The sequence below is a fragment of the Zootoca vivipara genome, chromosome 17, assembly GCF_963506605.1.
Source record: "Zootoca vivipara chromosome 17, rZooViv1.1, whole genome shotgun sequence".
In the NCBI taxonomy this organism is placed as follows: Eukaryota; Metazoa; Chordata; class Lepidosauria; order Squamata; family Lacertidae; genus Zootoca; species Zootoca vivipara.
In genome coordinates, this window is record NC_083292.1 from 26,464,654 (window position 1) to 26,479,309 (window position 14,656).

Genomic DNA, 14,656 nt, shown 5'->3' on the forward strand with positions numbered 1-14,656 from the left:
CCTTCCTACGCCCTTGGCTGGGCGTGAGAGAGCTTGTTGCGTGCTGGAGCCAGGCTCTAATGAGGGATGCTGGGGGGGTGTGTATGGTTGCACCCCCTCTAAAAATGTGCCCGGGCCCCCCAGCCCCCCCACTACGCCCCTGAGTGTCCTCTCCCAGGTATCCCCCCTCAGGGGGCACTACTTTCCACCAAAGGAAGCCTTGAAACCTCAGGACCCAAGGTCAAGAGTGCAGGCTGAATTCTGATTTGATGGGTGTCCTTCAAGCTTCACCCTTAGAAGTGCTCAGCACAGTTGTGCCCCATCCTGTGCCCCTGCCAGACATCACAAGCCCCAGCCCTGCCCCACCATGCTCCACCCCCCAATCTGACAAGGACCACCCTTCAGCTCCCGGGACCCGTTTCCTGCCTCTCTCTCGTTCTCAGAAGCAGAGACTTTGCAATCCAGCTCATCTGCTCGGCCTCACCAGACTAACCAGGAAATTGCCCAACCTGCTTCCCTCCTTGTGACAGTTTCGCCTGCTGGTTTCTAAATAGTGGGTTCCTAGGAAGCCTATCGGAGGTACCGTACTCATGAAATGTCTGCCTTTACTGATCCTCCCCTTCTCAAGTCACACAGGACAGCGAGGCCCTGCGGCCGAGGGAAGTGAGTGTGTGTCTTGAAATGCCTTCTCAGCAGCGCACGCTCAAAGGGACAACCTTCAGACCTCTAGTTCCGTGTTGCTGGTGTGCTAAAAGCAGGCCTTAAACTAGGGGTTTCCAAGCCCCATACAATGTGTTGCGGCAATCTAATCTAACCTAGAGGTTACCAGAACTCAGACAACAGAAGTTAGGCTGCCCCTCTCCAGGTAGGGGCGCAGCTGGGCCACTCCCCAAGCATCACTCTCCTAGTGGGTTGTGCAAAATATGCTATTCTGAGTATTCTTATTTTTATAGGGTAAGGTGCACCAGGGGAGAATTTATAGAGTCAAGGAGGCAGTGACCCAGCAGCCTTAAACTGCTGTTGGACGCACAGATGGTGGAATAAAGGCTCAGCAAATTTAAGAGTGCACCGGTGCCTTCTATGCAATCGGTTCTGATCCTGTTGCAAAGCCTCGGATGTGGCATCCCTGCCAAAGACAACCGCTCTGTGCCAGCCTCTCTGTTTCCCAAGAAAATGTGCAACACAGCAGTGCCTCCCACCCCCACCCCTCAGACACGTGAGGCTAGGGTGGCTCTTGAGTCAAAAATAGCCAAGCCTCTGATTGCGCCTCTTGCTCAAAGCTTTGGCAACAGGAAGTCCCTGTCTCACTTCCCCTTTTCAAGGGAAGCTGCCATGGCAACCCAGTTGCCTGGCTATGCCCCAAGCAGGTCACAGGGCCTGTAGGCCCTCAACCCTCTTCGCTCTTCCATCTGCATTTTTGGCCATGTTTAGGCTGACCTGCAATGGGCTCCCCAGTATCACAGTTTGATTTTCGGGCAAAAGCCTGCCAGCAGAGCTCCAGTTTTCCAGGTTGAGCTTTCCCGGTTTTGAAATCGCACCCCCCCCCCCGCCTTTCTCTCTGTTTGGGTCAATTTCCACTTCCTCAAGTTATCCGAGCCAGGACCTGTTCCAAAATCCCCAAGTTGAAACCTCCCCCAGAATCTGAAGTGTGTAAGATCAGGATCCCAGTATTTATACTTGGCCTGGCCAATCAAAAAGCTTCATTCTGCCTGTCAATCACAGGGAATGATGTTGCACAATGTCGGTTCTCAAAATCTGGGGCTCAGCAGACACACACTAGTCCCAGCAAGGAATCGGGGGCAGATATGATCCAGTTTGCATTTTAGGGCAAACCTGTCTAACTTGCACTTTGTCAAAACTGCATACAAATATGTGTTCGTTAAGATAATTTGCATTAAAATACTGACAAGGATTTATGAGGGTTTTTTTTTAAAAAAAAAGAGTTGGTTTACTGAGTAGGCATTGTTGGATTGTGTTTGTCTTTAGCCCTCAATGTGCTGTGATAACCTTTTGTGGTTGCTTTTGCTGCAACAAACAGGGCCTCTACCCCTAGAAGGTTGTGGAATATAAATGCCATAAATGACTGTAGTGTTGAACTGGGACCTGAGAGACCACAGTTCATATCCCCACTTGGCTGTGAAGCTCACTTGGTGACCTTGGGCCCAGTCCTTCACGCTCAGCCTAACCTACCTCACAGGGTTGTTGTGAGGACAGACGGGGGAGACTAAGTATGTGCACCAAACATAGGTAAAGGTAAAGGGACCCCTGACCATTAGGTCCAGTCGTGACCGACTTTGGGGTTGCGGCGCTCATCTCGCATTATTGGCCGAGGGAGCCAGCGTACAGCTTCCAGGTCATGTGGCCAGCATGACAAAGCCGCTTCTGGCAAACCAGAGCAGCACATGGAAACGCCATTTACCTTCCCGCTGTAGCGGTTCCTATTTATCTACTTGCATTTTGACGTGCTTTCGAACTGCTAGGTTGGCAGGAGCTGGGACCAAGCAACGGGAGCTCACCCCGTCGCAGGGATTTGAACCGCCAACCTTCTGATCAGCAAGCCCTAGGCTCAGTGGTTTAACCCACAGCGCCACCTGCGTCGAACATACATATATGCATATACATTACCATACATGAACTTTAATGCAAATCTTTATCCCTGTTTGTTGTCCTTTTTTGTGCATGTCCCCCTCCTTTCGGTCACTTTGCAAGCCAGCTCAGCCCCTTGTGAGACAGAAGGAAAACACTTTTGTTTTTTGTTTGCATGGCAGCCAGCCCAGGTGTTCTTGCCAGCCAGCCTGGCATTTTGCAGGTTGATGTACTTTATTATACCTCACATCCCTTTTAAAAGTTGGAGAATATATATATATGTATTACCCAAACACTGTGGGAAGCAGGGCTTGGCTTGAACATTCGCACCGTTTTTTATTTCAGCTAAATATTTCTTGGACCCAGCCTTCCAAATAATCCTGCCGCCCCCGCCCTGGTAATGAAGACATGATGAAGCGAGACCTTTCTCTATAGACTGTTCAGCGCTGAGGACTGTAGGCACGTGCGCTGGGGGTGGTGGTGGAATTTCTCAGTCAGACATATGGTTGTCATGGTTATTGGAAGCAGAGAGGTACAGGAGAAGATGAACTGCATGGGTGTCTCTCTCTCTCTCTCTTTCTCTCTCTCTCCCTCTCCCATCCACCTCCTCATATCCACCTCCTTGTTCTGCATCCCTGCAATCTGGGCTTTCCAGGCTCAAGTTGGGTCTACGTAGTGGTTTCTCCCTCCCTGCTTCTTTCTGGGGCCTTAATTGGTAAGAGTGGTGGTGGTTCGATGTCTCAGTAGCATCCCACCTCAACGGAAGATGAGTTACCCTACGGTTTATGAGAGACAGCTGAGGCTTGGAGTCTCAAGACCCTGCCGGGATCCCCCTAGTCCGGGGATGAGCTGGAACAGACGGCAGCCAAGCCGGAGAGGGGCTGCGGCAAAGGTGTGTGAGGAGGACCAAGGCTGGGTCAACTGTTCTGCTTGTGTGTGTATTCGTTAGCAGAAGTTCGTTTCTGTGAAGGTTGTTTTGTGCCGTGCTATTTTTTTTTTGCCGGGGGTGGGGTGGGTGGCTTGTGGCTAATTTATTTTTCACTTAGGATGATTTGGCAGAATGGTTTCTTTTCACGCTCCAGGTTCACAAATTAGTCCAGCTCACGAAACAGTCATAGTACGGCTCTATTCTGCCTTGGTCAGACCTCACCTGGAGTCCTGTGTCCAGTTCTGGGCAACAGAGTTCAAGAAGGATATTGACAGGATGGTAGCTGTGCAGAGGAATGCGACCAAGATAATAAAGGGTCCAGAAGCCAAGTCTTGTGAGGAACGGTTGAGGGAATTGGGTATGTTTAGCCTAGAGAAGACTGAGAGGGGATATGATCGCAATCTTCAGATACCTGAAGGGCTGTCACGTGGAAGCAAGCTTGTTTTCTGCTGCTCCAGGGGGGTAGGACCCAGACCCACAGATTCCAGTTACAAAAAGGAGATTCTGACTAAACGTTAAGAAGAACTTTCAGGTGGTAAGAGCAGATCGATAATGGAATGGACCCCTCGGAAGGGGGTGGGCTCTCCTTCGCCGGAGGTTTTCAAGCAGAGTTTGGATAGCTATCTGCTAGGGATATTTAATTATGATTTCTACATTGCAGGGGGTTGGACTAGATGACCCTTGGGAGTCAATTCCAAATCTAAAATTCAATGATTCCATGTAGCTTGTCTTGTTCACTTGAGCTACCTAGATTGAGTTCTCTCTAACTGCCCCATGCCACTTTATCGTAGATTGTGTGTGTGTGGACAGAGGTTTGTGCCTTTGGGTAGCAGTTTGGAACAGGCAAACGTTAAGATTGTTGTAACTTTGGAAGCCCAATTTTTTTGAAACAAAAAACAAAAAACCCCACCAGTCTGAATGTAGCAGCTAATTCCTTTCACACAAAAGCATGAAAGGTACATCCCCGGTTAGCCTGGCCACTGTGACTATATACAGAAATGATCCTGGTGCCAAAACATTTTAGAGGAACCTCAGGGTGAGGCAGAGGGTAGCAAAGGAAGAGTGGGGCGCATTCCTGGGGTGTCTATGTGCACAATGTATTTGAAGGGCATTAGGGTGGCTCAGGAGGAAATAGAGAATAAATTCTCTGGCTTGGCTTTCCCTTATGATGGCTCTCCTTTATGCGCACCTGATTTATGACATTTCCAACTCTGGATGCGGCTGGACTTCGAGCAGCAAGTGCAAAAAGAGCAGAGCATGTCAGCCCCTGACCATCAGGTCCAGTCGTGTCCGACTCTGGGGTTGCAGCGCTCACCTCGCTCTATAGGCCAAGGGAGCCGGCATTTGTCCGCAGACAGCTTCCGGGTCATGTGGCCAGCATGACAAAGCTGCTTCTGACGAACCAGAGCAGCGCACGGAAACACCGTTTACCTTCCCGCTGGAGCGGTCCCTATTTATCTACTTGCACTTTGATGTGCTTTCGAACTGCTAGGTGGGCAGGAGCTGGGACCGAGCAACGGGAGCTCACCCCGTTGCAGGGATTTGAACCGCCGACCTTCTGATCAGCAAGCCCTAGACTCTGTGGTTTAACCCACAGCGCCACCTGGGTCCCAGCATGTCAGCACTGTAACACAATTGCCTTAAATCAGCAACAGGGCTTAAGACTTGGGTATTTTGCTAAGTTTTGTTTTCAGGTGTTTTTCCCCCCTCTTCACACAGAATTTAAATGGGGTTCTAATGATTACAGGATGATATTGTCTCATGTCTGTGTTACACCTATCTGTGGGGCCACCCCCCTCCCCAGTTCTTTGGATGTGTAAATGCTGGCAAGATGGAAACTGCACACAGGCTGTAAACACCTGCTGGGGCGGAGACACATTGGCAAGCCTGAAACATACCTCTGGTTATTCAGAGGCCCTTTTCTGGAGGGGCCACTGGTCACTGCCGCTAACCCATCTCTTTCTTGCTTTCCCACAGAACAAAGAGAAAGAAAGGATGAAGGAGAGCAAAGATGCCCGCTACACCAATGGGCACCTCTTCACCTCCATCACCGTCTCAGGCATGACCATGTGCTATGCCTGCAACAAGAGCATCACTGCCAAGGAGGCACTGATTTGTCCCAGTGAGTAGGCCTCTAGCCTTCTTTCTTATTGCTTTTTTATTTATTTCAAAAACAATAATAATTATGCATCACTTGATTGTAAAAACAAACAAAAAACCCAAAACCTCAAAGCGGCTTACATTACAAAAACGATAAAATTATCAGTAAAACAGTAAAAACAAAAAAACAAAACAAAACCACCCAACTACTGTATGTAAAACATTTTTAAAAAGAATCAAAATTAGCAACAATCTGGAAACCAGATTAAAAGACATGTCAATGTTCTATAGGTCTTGATTGGCAAATGTGTTTAGTGGGTGCCGAAAAGGGTACAGCAAAGGCGGCTGCCTGGTTTCAATAGGCAGGGAGTTCCAATGTGTGAGTGCTGCTGCCCCCACAGCAAAATATTGATTTTCTTACAAATGCAGAATGAGTATTATGTGACATCTGCAATGTTGCCAGTTCAGGCTGATCAAAGCAGTTGAGCAGGTGTACATGGGGTAAGATGATTTTGTGGGTAAACTGACCCCAAGTAATTCAGGACTTTATAAACTAACTAGTGTATTTCAGCCCGTTTAATAACGGGCGCTAGAACATCCTGGAGTTCGGAGAGGCGCTTGTGCAGCGCTTCTCCGAACCCTGGGACCTGTCCTTGCTGTCGGCGGCAGGGGGACAGGAACGGAGGAGGAGAAAGCGCTGCGTTCTCCTCCTCCGTTCCTCTCCCACAGCCGCCGACAGGAAGAAGACATCCCAGGGTTCGGAGAAGCGCTTGCGCAGCGCTTCTCCGAACCCTGGGACCTGTCCTTGCTGTCGGCGGCAGGGGGACAGGAACGGAGGAGGAGAAAGCGCTGCGTTCTCCTCCTCCGTTCCTCTCCCGCAGCCGCCGACAGCAAGGAGACATCCCAGGGTTCGGAGAAGCGCTTGTGCAGCGCTTCTCCGAACCCTGGGACCTGTCCTTGCTGTCGACGGCAGGGGGACAGGAACGGAGGAGGAGAAAGCGCTGCGTTCTCCTCCTCCGTTCCTCTCCCACAGCCGCCGACAGGAAGAAGACATCCCAGGGTTCGGAGAAGCGCTTGCGCAGCGCTTCTCCGAACCCTGGGACCTGTCCTTGCTGTCGGCGGCAGGGGGACAGGAACGGAGGAGGAGAAAGCGCTGCGTTCTCCTCCTCCGTTCCTCTCCCGCAGCCGCCGACAGGAAGGACGCGCACACTCTCCCCCCCCCTGCCTCCTCCAACCGCCGCTCCTCATGGCCAGGGAGGGTTGTGAGGAGGCCTTCACCGGCCTCCACCCTCGCTTCCCTGACGTGCCCTGCAGTGAGGCGGTGTCCGGCAGGAGCGGCGGTTGGAGGAGGCAGAGGGGGGGGAGAGTGCGCGCGCGCAGTCTCTGCTGTCCAATCCCTGTATCCCTGGGGCACATGCGCAGTGACCCAGGGACACACGGGACAGCTTGGACGCAGGGACATCTTGGACATTATTATATAGGATAGTAACACCTTGCTCTCGGCCCGGTAGCAAATGGGGAACCAGTAAATAAGGATTGGGGGTGTGGGTGTGGGCGTGTTGTATTCCACCCACCCAACCCGTACCTCAATTATGGGTCATTAGGAACTGAAATAAGCACATAGGCCGCTGGATGGTAGCTTCAGAATGCCCTTCTTTAAATTTCCCTTGGGGAAGGGCAGATAGGGACGGAGGAGGCTTTCATTTGGCTTCCTTTGTGTGCCATGTGCATTGCCAGCATGCCAGGGCACCTGTTGCCTAGACATGCTTGCCAGCCTCGCTGTCCTAGTGGCTGAGGACCCAGTTTAAACACGAAGACCGCGTGAGAAAATTCATGCCTGGCACCACATCCAAATCAGACTCCACTTTCCCACCCAGCCAGGAAAGATGTTTGCCTTTATAACCATTTGGCCATTTGCTCACTCAACTTATTCCTAAGAATTCTGGGGATATTTCTGCCTTTCTAAAATCACCATTTTATTACTTGATTCAGGCACAGTCATTGCCTGGCTGTTTATGGACGGAGGCTTCCATAATATAAATAGGTTGCTCAGATTTTGCAAAATGGCCCACGGCAACAGGGTGTTGTTGTTCTTTTCAACTTACTGGATTTACCCCAGAGAAGGAAAATCCAGGTTGAAAGGGGGGTGCAGGGGGAATGCGACGAATACAGGCTGGCATTTTAAAGGCCATAACATCTTGTGGATATTGCAAAAAAAAAAACTTCATGTGTGAGGAGCACCCATGCCATATAAGTAGCCCTCTGGGATGTAAGCCTTTTCTTGAAGGGGGAAAATGTGATCCCCCCCCCAGCCCAGCAACTAATTTTCATGAAATGCTTTTTCAGGTAGTTGGAGCCCTGAAGGATTGTTCTGTGTATGCTGATGAGGCTTAGTTCTCTTGCTGCTTTTCATCTGCCCCACATGTGCAAGTGGATGTTCTCAGTCAATGCCCAGACTCAGTAATGAGGCTGCATGAGGATTAAGCACTCAGTCTGGCCTTGATGGAGGAGATGGCATTTGGCCTGCTCTGGATGGAGTTGCCCTCCCATTTAAGGATTGGGGTCACAGCCTCCAGGTGCTATGAGATCCAACCCCGGTCATGGATGCTCAAGTGGTGTTGGTGGCACAAATCCCCTTTTGCTAAGCTGAATTTATTTATTTGTTATGTTACCGCCCCATGCCATAGTCCTCCGACTTCTCTAGAGAGAGTATTCTAAATCTGGGGATGGGGGGTATCACTGAGAAGCCCCTCACCCTTGTTGGCAATCCCTGTGCTCAGATCATCAGCAGAGAGCCTTCTCTGACTGCCCGCTCAATCTCAGGAACAGCTACCTTTTTGTAGAAATGTGCAGCATAGCATTACTTCAGACTGGAATCAGAGGCATTGTTGGCTGTGGTCTACGGTACATATCTTAGGTTGGATTCAGACAGTAGTGGTGTGTGTGTGTGTTCTGAGACCTGATGGTGGTTTGAATGGGACAGCACCCACTGGCAATCATCCCACCTTTTGTCTTTGGTTAAACAGGGTGTGCAGGTTTTTCAGGGGGGGGGGGAACCAGGGGCAACAGTGAGGCAGAACTTTCTACACCATAGAAGCCTCAGTCAAATAAACCCTCTCAGAAACTATGCTCCAGCCTCACTGCTTCTGGCCCTTGATTGGCATTGGTGAAATGAGCTCCGGAGGTTTCAGAAACCCTGCAAAAACCTACCAGACCTGTTCACTAGAGAGAACAAAAGTCTGAGTGTGAGCAATCATGCCTGCTTTGAGCCACCTCCAACTCCCTGAAATAGGCTGGTTCCTTTCTTTCTTTCTTTCTTTCTTTCTTTCTTTCTTTCTTTCTTTCTTTCTTTCTTTCTTTCTTTCTTTCTTTCTTTCTTTCTTCTCATCTCCTTTTCTTGTGGCTTGGTGGGATTAGATGACTCTTCCTCACCCCCTAACCTGTTTCTGAGCCTGTCCCTGCCCCCTTCGCCTGGAGAGAGGCCTTCCAGAACAGCTGCAGTCCTGGGCCACAACCTCTTCAGTCTGGAACATCTGCCTGCGAGGACAGCTGTCGGGGGTGGGCCTCCCAGAGGGGCTTTTGCTCTTAGGCTGCAGGGGCTGGCTTTGTTGTCTGACTCTCCCTTGGTGACCTGGAAGGGCCTTTGATGTTGCGGCTTGTTTTCTCCTGACCCCACCAGCCCCTGGCCTGAAAACTTGGCCCCAGCTGCATCTGAGCAGACACACTTGACCGTTAGAGAGTTTGCCGGCAGCCATGCCAAAAGCAGCCATCTCCTTGAGTAAATAAACATTGTCAGGCAGTGTGCTTTATTTATATATTGGTGGTGGCTAACAGCTTGAATCTAGACCAGGGTGGTGGAACCTCAGGTCCAGAGGTGGAATGTGGCCCTTGAGGCATCTCTATGTGGCCCTCAGGATTCTCCCTAGGCCACACACTTTCTTCCCTGGCCACACCCCTCACCAGCTTTCTCTTCTGCCTTCCTTAAGTGTGTTCACCTGGCTGGAATGTCTCTTTGACGGGTGATCATGGCTCTTTCAGGCCTGGATGGAGAGGCAGGGGTGGATGTTTGTGAGTGTGAGTAATCACTAAGTAATTATTATTAATTTTTGCATGGTAAGACTCACATCCTACACTATGCCTATCCTATTTTTATTTATTTATTGCATTTCTATCCCACCTTTTTCTCCAAGGAGCTCAAGGCGGCGTACGTGGTTCCCCACATACCCTCATTTAACCCACAACAGGCATGTAGGTTAGGCTAAGAGGCAGTAACCAATCTTGAGGTCACCTGGTGAGCTTCCTGACCAGTTTAGGATTTGAACCCTGGTCTCTCCTGAGACCTAGTCCAACTATCTAAATACTATACTTTAAGCACTATGCTATGGGATGCAGGTGGCACTGTGGGTTAAACCACAGAGCCTAGGGCTTGCCGATCAGAAGGTTGGCGGTTCGAATCCCTGCGACGGGGTGAGCTCCCGTTGCTTGGTCCCAGCTCCTGCCAACCTAGCAGTTCGAAAGCACGTCAAAGTGCAAGTAGATAAATAGGTACCGCTACAGCGGGAAGGTAAACGGCGTTTCCGTGTGCTGCTCTGGTTCGCCAGAAGCGGCTTTGTCATGCTGGCCACATGACCTGGAAGCTGTACGCCGGCTCCCTCGGCCAATAATGCGAGATGAGCACCGCAACCCCAGAGTTGGTCACGACTGGACCTAATGGTCAGGGGTCCCTTTACCTTTACCTTTAAGCACTATGCTACACGGGCTCTCTAGCCTCAGCCACTCTTGTGTCTGGCTCCATCTACCACTGGCATTATTATGATTATTATCAAACTTAGTAGTTATGTAGCGCCCTCACAGTACATGCCATGTGACCCTGTGAGAGAAAGTGGCCCTCTGGTTGAAATAAGTTCACTACCTCTGGCCTAGGTTCTCAAGAGTTGGGCTTCCCTTTGCCAACCTACTTGGTGGCTGGATCTCGGCCTGGCCAGGTGCTCATTATAGTTACTCTCTTGCCCATGCCCACTGCGGACACTTCCTTCTGGGAAAGGAGGAGGTTACCTCTGAGCCACTCCTGTGCTCCTGGTCTGGTGCAGCACCTCGCTCCCACAAGTTGGTTCTCCTGGTTTTATACACAATTCTACATTTTGGAGTTGCTCTACTGCAGTCTGAGTTCAGGTTGAGGCCAAAGCTTACTTGCTGAACATGATAATTTAACAGGTTGGGCGCGTAAGGCCTTGCCAAAAAAAAAGAGAGCAGTAGAGGACACAGATCTGCATAACAGGTACACGTGCCAACTTTCATGAATGGATGCAATTACTATCATTTAAATGAAAACACAGTATATCTTGTCATGGTGGGGAAGGCTGTGTGCTGGCTCAGTCTGCTCCCAAGTGCTGATGGAACAGACTCCCTCAGAAGGTGGTGGACCATCCTTCATTGGAGGTTTTTCAACAGCAGTTGGATGGTCATTGTCAGAGATTCTTTAGTTGTAATTCCTGCATTGTGGGGGATTGGACTAGATGACCCTTGGGGACCCTTCCGACTCTAAAATTCTGTGATTCTATGCTAGATGCTGAGAGGCAACATCAAACCCACCCTTTTTATAAGGGTCCTTATCTTTAAACCCAATTTGGACCAAGCACCTTTCCAAGCGGAGAATCACTTCAAAAATATAACTATCCTTGATCTTTCAAAGCATACGAAGTGGTACCTCGGGTTACATACGCTTCAGGTTACAGACTCCGCTAACCCAGAAATAGTACCTCGGGTTAAGAACTTTGCTTCAGGATGAGAACAGAAATTTTGCTCTGGCGGCAGCGGGAGGCCCCATTAGCTAAAGTGGTACCTCAGGTTAAGAACAGTTTCAGGTTAAGAACAGACCTCCGGAACGAATTAAGTTCCTTACCCGAGGTACCACTGTATATATTTAGGGCATCATTTAGTTGGGATTCAGCCCCTCAACCTGTTTGAACACCTGCGTTCATCTCTGAGGTGGCATTGTGGGGAGGTGAGAAGCAGCATGCAGGGGCACAATTCCTTTCCCTTGCTTCCGAGTAGCCACAGAGCATCCTCCCCCACCAAAGGCCAAATCTGCACCATACATTTAAAGCACTGTGATACCGCTCAGGGCTTCCCCTAAAGAATTCTGGGAGCTGTAATTTGTTAAGGGTGCTGAGAGTTGCTAGGAGACGCCTTTCCCCCCTCGCAGAGCTGCAACACCACTTCCCAGGGAACTCTGGGAATTGTAGCTCTGTGGGGGGAATAGGGGGCCTCCCAATCATTATCCACACACTTTACAAACTATGTTTCCCAGGGTCCTTTGCATTAGATGTGCACTTTAAATTATTGGTACAGGTCTGCCAAAAGTTTTTAAGGCTCCTGCTCCCATCCATGCGAGAGGCACAAAAGGGGCTCATCTCTCTCTCTCTCCCTCCTTCTTCCGGCTGAGACTGTCCCTTCCACGTGGGCTACGGGGACTTGGCAACTGTTCCCGGCCCAGCAGATGGTCCTCTGAACAAGCCGGCCGTTTGCTGTTTTTCTCCTCAGCCCTCCTCCCTGATGGTTGGGGGTGGGCTTGGAATTTTCCGGGTGCGGGGGAATCTCCTGGAAGCCCTTTTGCATTATTGATCAGAAACATCAAAGCTCCTCATAAGATATATTGAAAACTGTTAACAAACGGGGGCGTTTTAAAAGTCAGCTCTGCCTCGCAGCATTAGAAATGGGGCAGCAGGGGGACCCCCTAGGACCACCAACAAGGGAACAGGGGATTGAAACCAATAGTTGGGTCTGGTTGGTTCTTAGGGGAGAGGCCAAAGCTCAGTGGTAGAGGCGCAGAACTGGGTGTCTCCATTTAAAGATTGTATCTAGCTACCTTTTAGGGTCAAACTCTTCCAAGGGTGTCACAAGATATGATCAGATATCAGGTGAACGGAAACGCCTCTGTCACCTGGACTGAATAGACCAGTGGTTGCTAACCCGGCGCTCTCCTGGTGCTTCAGACTACAACTCCCATCAGCCCCAGTCACTAGCCCAGTGAGCTTCATCGCCAAGTAGAGATGTGAACCCTGGTCTTTCGCAGATCCTAGTCTTTGACACACTAAGCCAGAGCTTTCCAAGCTGTGTGCCGGCTGCAGTTTGTGCTCCCTGCACTCCTCCCGGGGCTGGAAAGGGCTTAGTTTAACCTCCGGTTTGCTAGTAAAACTGAATTACTGCGTCATGAAATGATGCATCAACATGAAAAGTTTGGGAAGCTCTGCTCTAAGCACTACACCATACAGTCTATGCACCAGGAATGTCTGCTTTGTTTGGGCTTTGGGCTTGTTTGTTGCTTTTGTGTTTTTAATCACCTTACGAGCACATTGCCTTGAGGTGGTGGCTTCGAAGGCCATTAATAATGCAATTGTATTTGTAGTAGTAGTAGTAATTAATAATGATGATGGATCTAGAGGCAAATCATGGTCTTTTTAAATGAACCCCAGCTCAGCACCACCCCACCCCCACCCGCCTTTCCCTCCCTGAATCTGTTGTCTCCTAATTGGCCTGCAGCCACATTTGGGACTCTACTGGTTTCCCCTGCTTTGATCTCTAGGATTGGGAGGGGGGGGTGCTTGTATTTGTGGAAGTGAATAAATGGCACTGCAGGCCTCCTTGTCCGCTCCAATTGTGCTCTGCTGTTATCTCAGGCTGGCCTTTTTCCTGGGCCAAGATTTGCCTGTGCTTGTGATCTCTCTTTCTCACACATGGGGGCTAGAGTGGAGCAGATAATGAACAGAGCGCATAGGGCTGCCAAGTCTCAAGCAGGGTCACCAAGGCAGGGCTTTATATTCATACCCTCCTTTCTTCCAAGGAGCTCAAGGCAGCAGACATGGTCCTTCCCTCCTTTGTTCTGTCCTCACAACAACCCTGTGGGGTAGGCGAGGCAGAGAGAGCACGTGTGCGGCTAACCAAAGGCCACTTACTCACGTTGGCTCCAAACTGAGAAATGTCTGAAACACTGCAGCCTTTCCTCATGGGGGTGCCACTCCAGCCTATGGATCATTTTGGTTAAAAAACAACAACGTGCGGGTTTTTTAAAAGGTAGATTTCCCTACACCTGTGAATGAAGCAGATATGGGAATATACACAGCTACCCAGCTTGTGTGGGATGCGTGGTTAGTAAAATGAGCCTGCACATTTCATATCTCCTATGTCAGTGATGGTGAACCTATGACACGCGTGTCAGACGTGACACGCAGAGCCCTCACTGCTGGCACGCACCCCATCGGCCCATTCCTGCTGTTGTTGTTGTGTGTTCCCCCCCCATTTGTTCTCCCGCTCCTCCTCACGCTACAGCTTGTCTCCGCTGTTAAAACCCGGATCCTTTTTGTTGTTGTTGTTGTTGCTGCTGGTAGCCAGAGATTGGTTTTTTAACACTTTCTGTGCTGTTTTTTTTCTGGCACTTTGGCAGACGATTATTGGGTGTAACAGCATTTGTTTTTTAACCTGTTCTGTGCTGGGTTTTTTGGCACTTTGGCAGACTATGTTGGTGCTGCGTGTTAGTTCCAGCGAAGATATTATTCGCCATTCATTTCTGTTCTCTCTCTCTCTCCCCCCCAAATCGCAGCAGCTTTGGGGCATCCCCCCCAAAAAGCAAAACAACTTTTGCACCCCCCCCCAAAAAAACTCCAAAACTTTGGTCAGCAGCTCCCCCCAAAAAGCTCAACAACTCTGGGCACTTTGTGATAAACAAGGGGTTTTTGGTTTGGGAAATAAGAATTAGTTTTTGGTTTTTAAAATACAGTTATATATTTTTGTTATTTAAACTATAAATATCATGAAATTATGGGTTTTTTCTCAAAGTGACACACCACCCGAGTTATGCTCGGTTTTTTGGCAAATTTTGACACACCAAGCTCAAAAGGTTGCCAATCACTGTCCTATGTTTTGTGTTCCCTGTGTCTGTGTGCAAAGTGTGTGTGTGTGTGTGTGTGTGTGTGTGTGTGTGTGTGTGTATGAATAGGGCAGCTCTCTTCCCTTCTTAGGAAATCTCCACCCCCAAAAAATCTGGTGCCAATCCCAATGCCTTCT

General features: G+C 49.7%; 1 protein-coding gene across 8 annotated transcripts in view; it reads left to right on the forward strand.

Annotated features, from left to right (window-relative positions):
- Window positions 1–14,656, forward strand: part of ARHGEF2 (Rho/Rac guanine nucleotide exchange factor 2) — a 136,411-nt gene that overhangs the window by 97,140 nt on the left and 24,615 nt on the right. For all 8 annotated transcript variants that reach the window (XM_060269554.1, XM_060269555.1, XM_060269553.1 and 5 more), the window contains one exon: window positions 5,471–5,615. In XM_060269554.1, coding sequence (XP_060125537.1) covers window positions 5,471–5,615 — 145 coding nt within the window. The remainder of the gene's footprint in view (window positions 1–5,470; window positions 5,616–14,656) is intronic.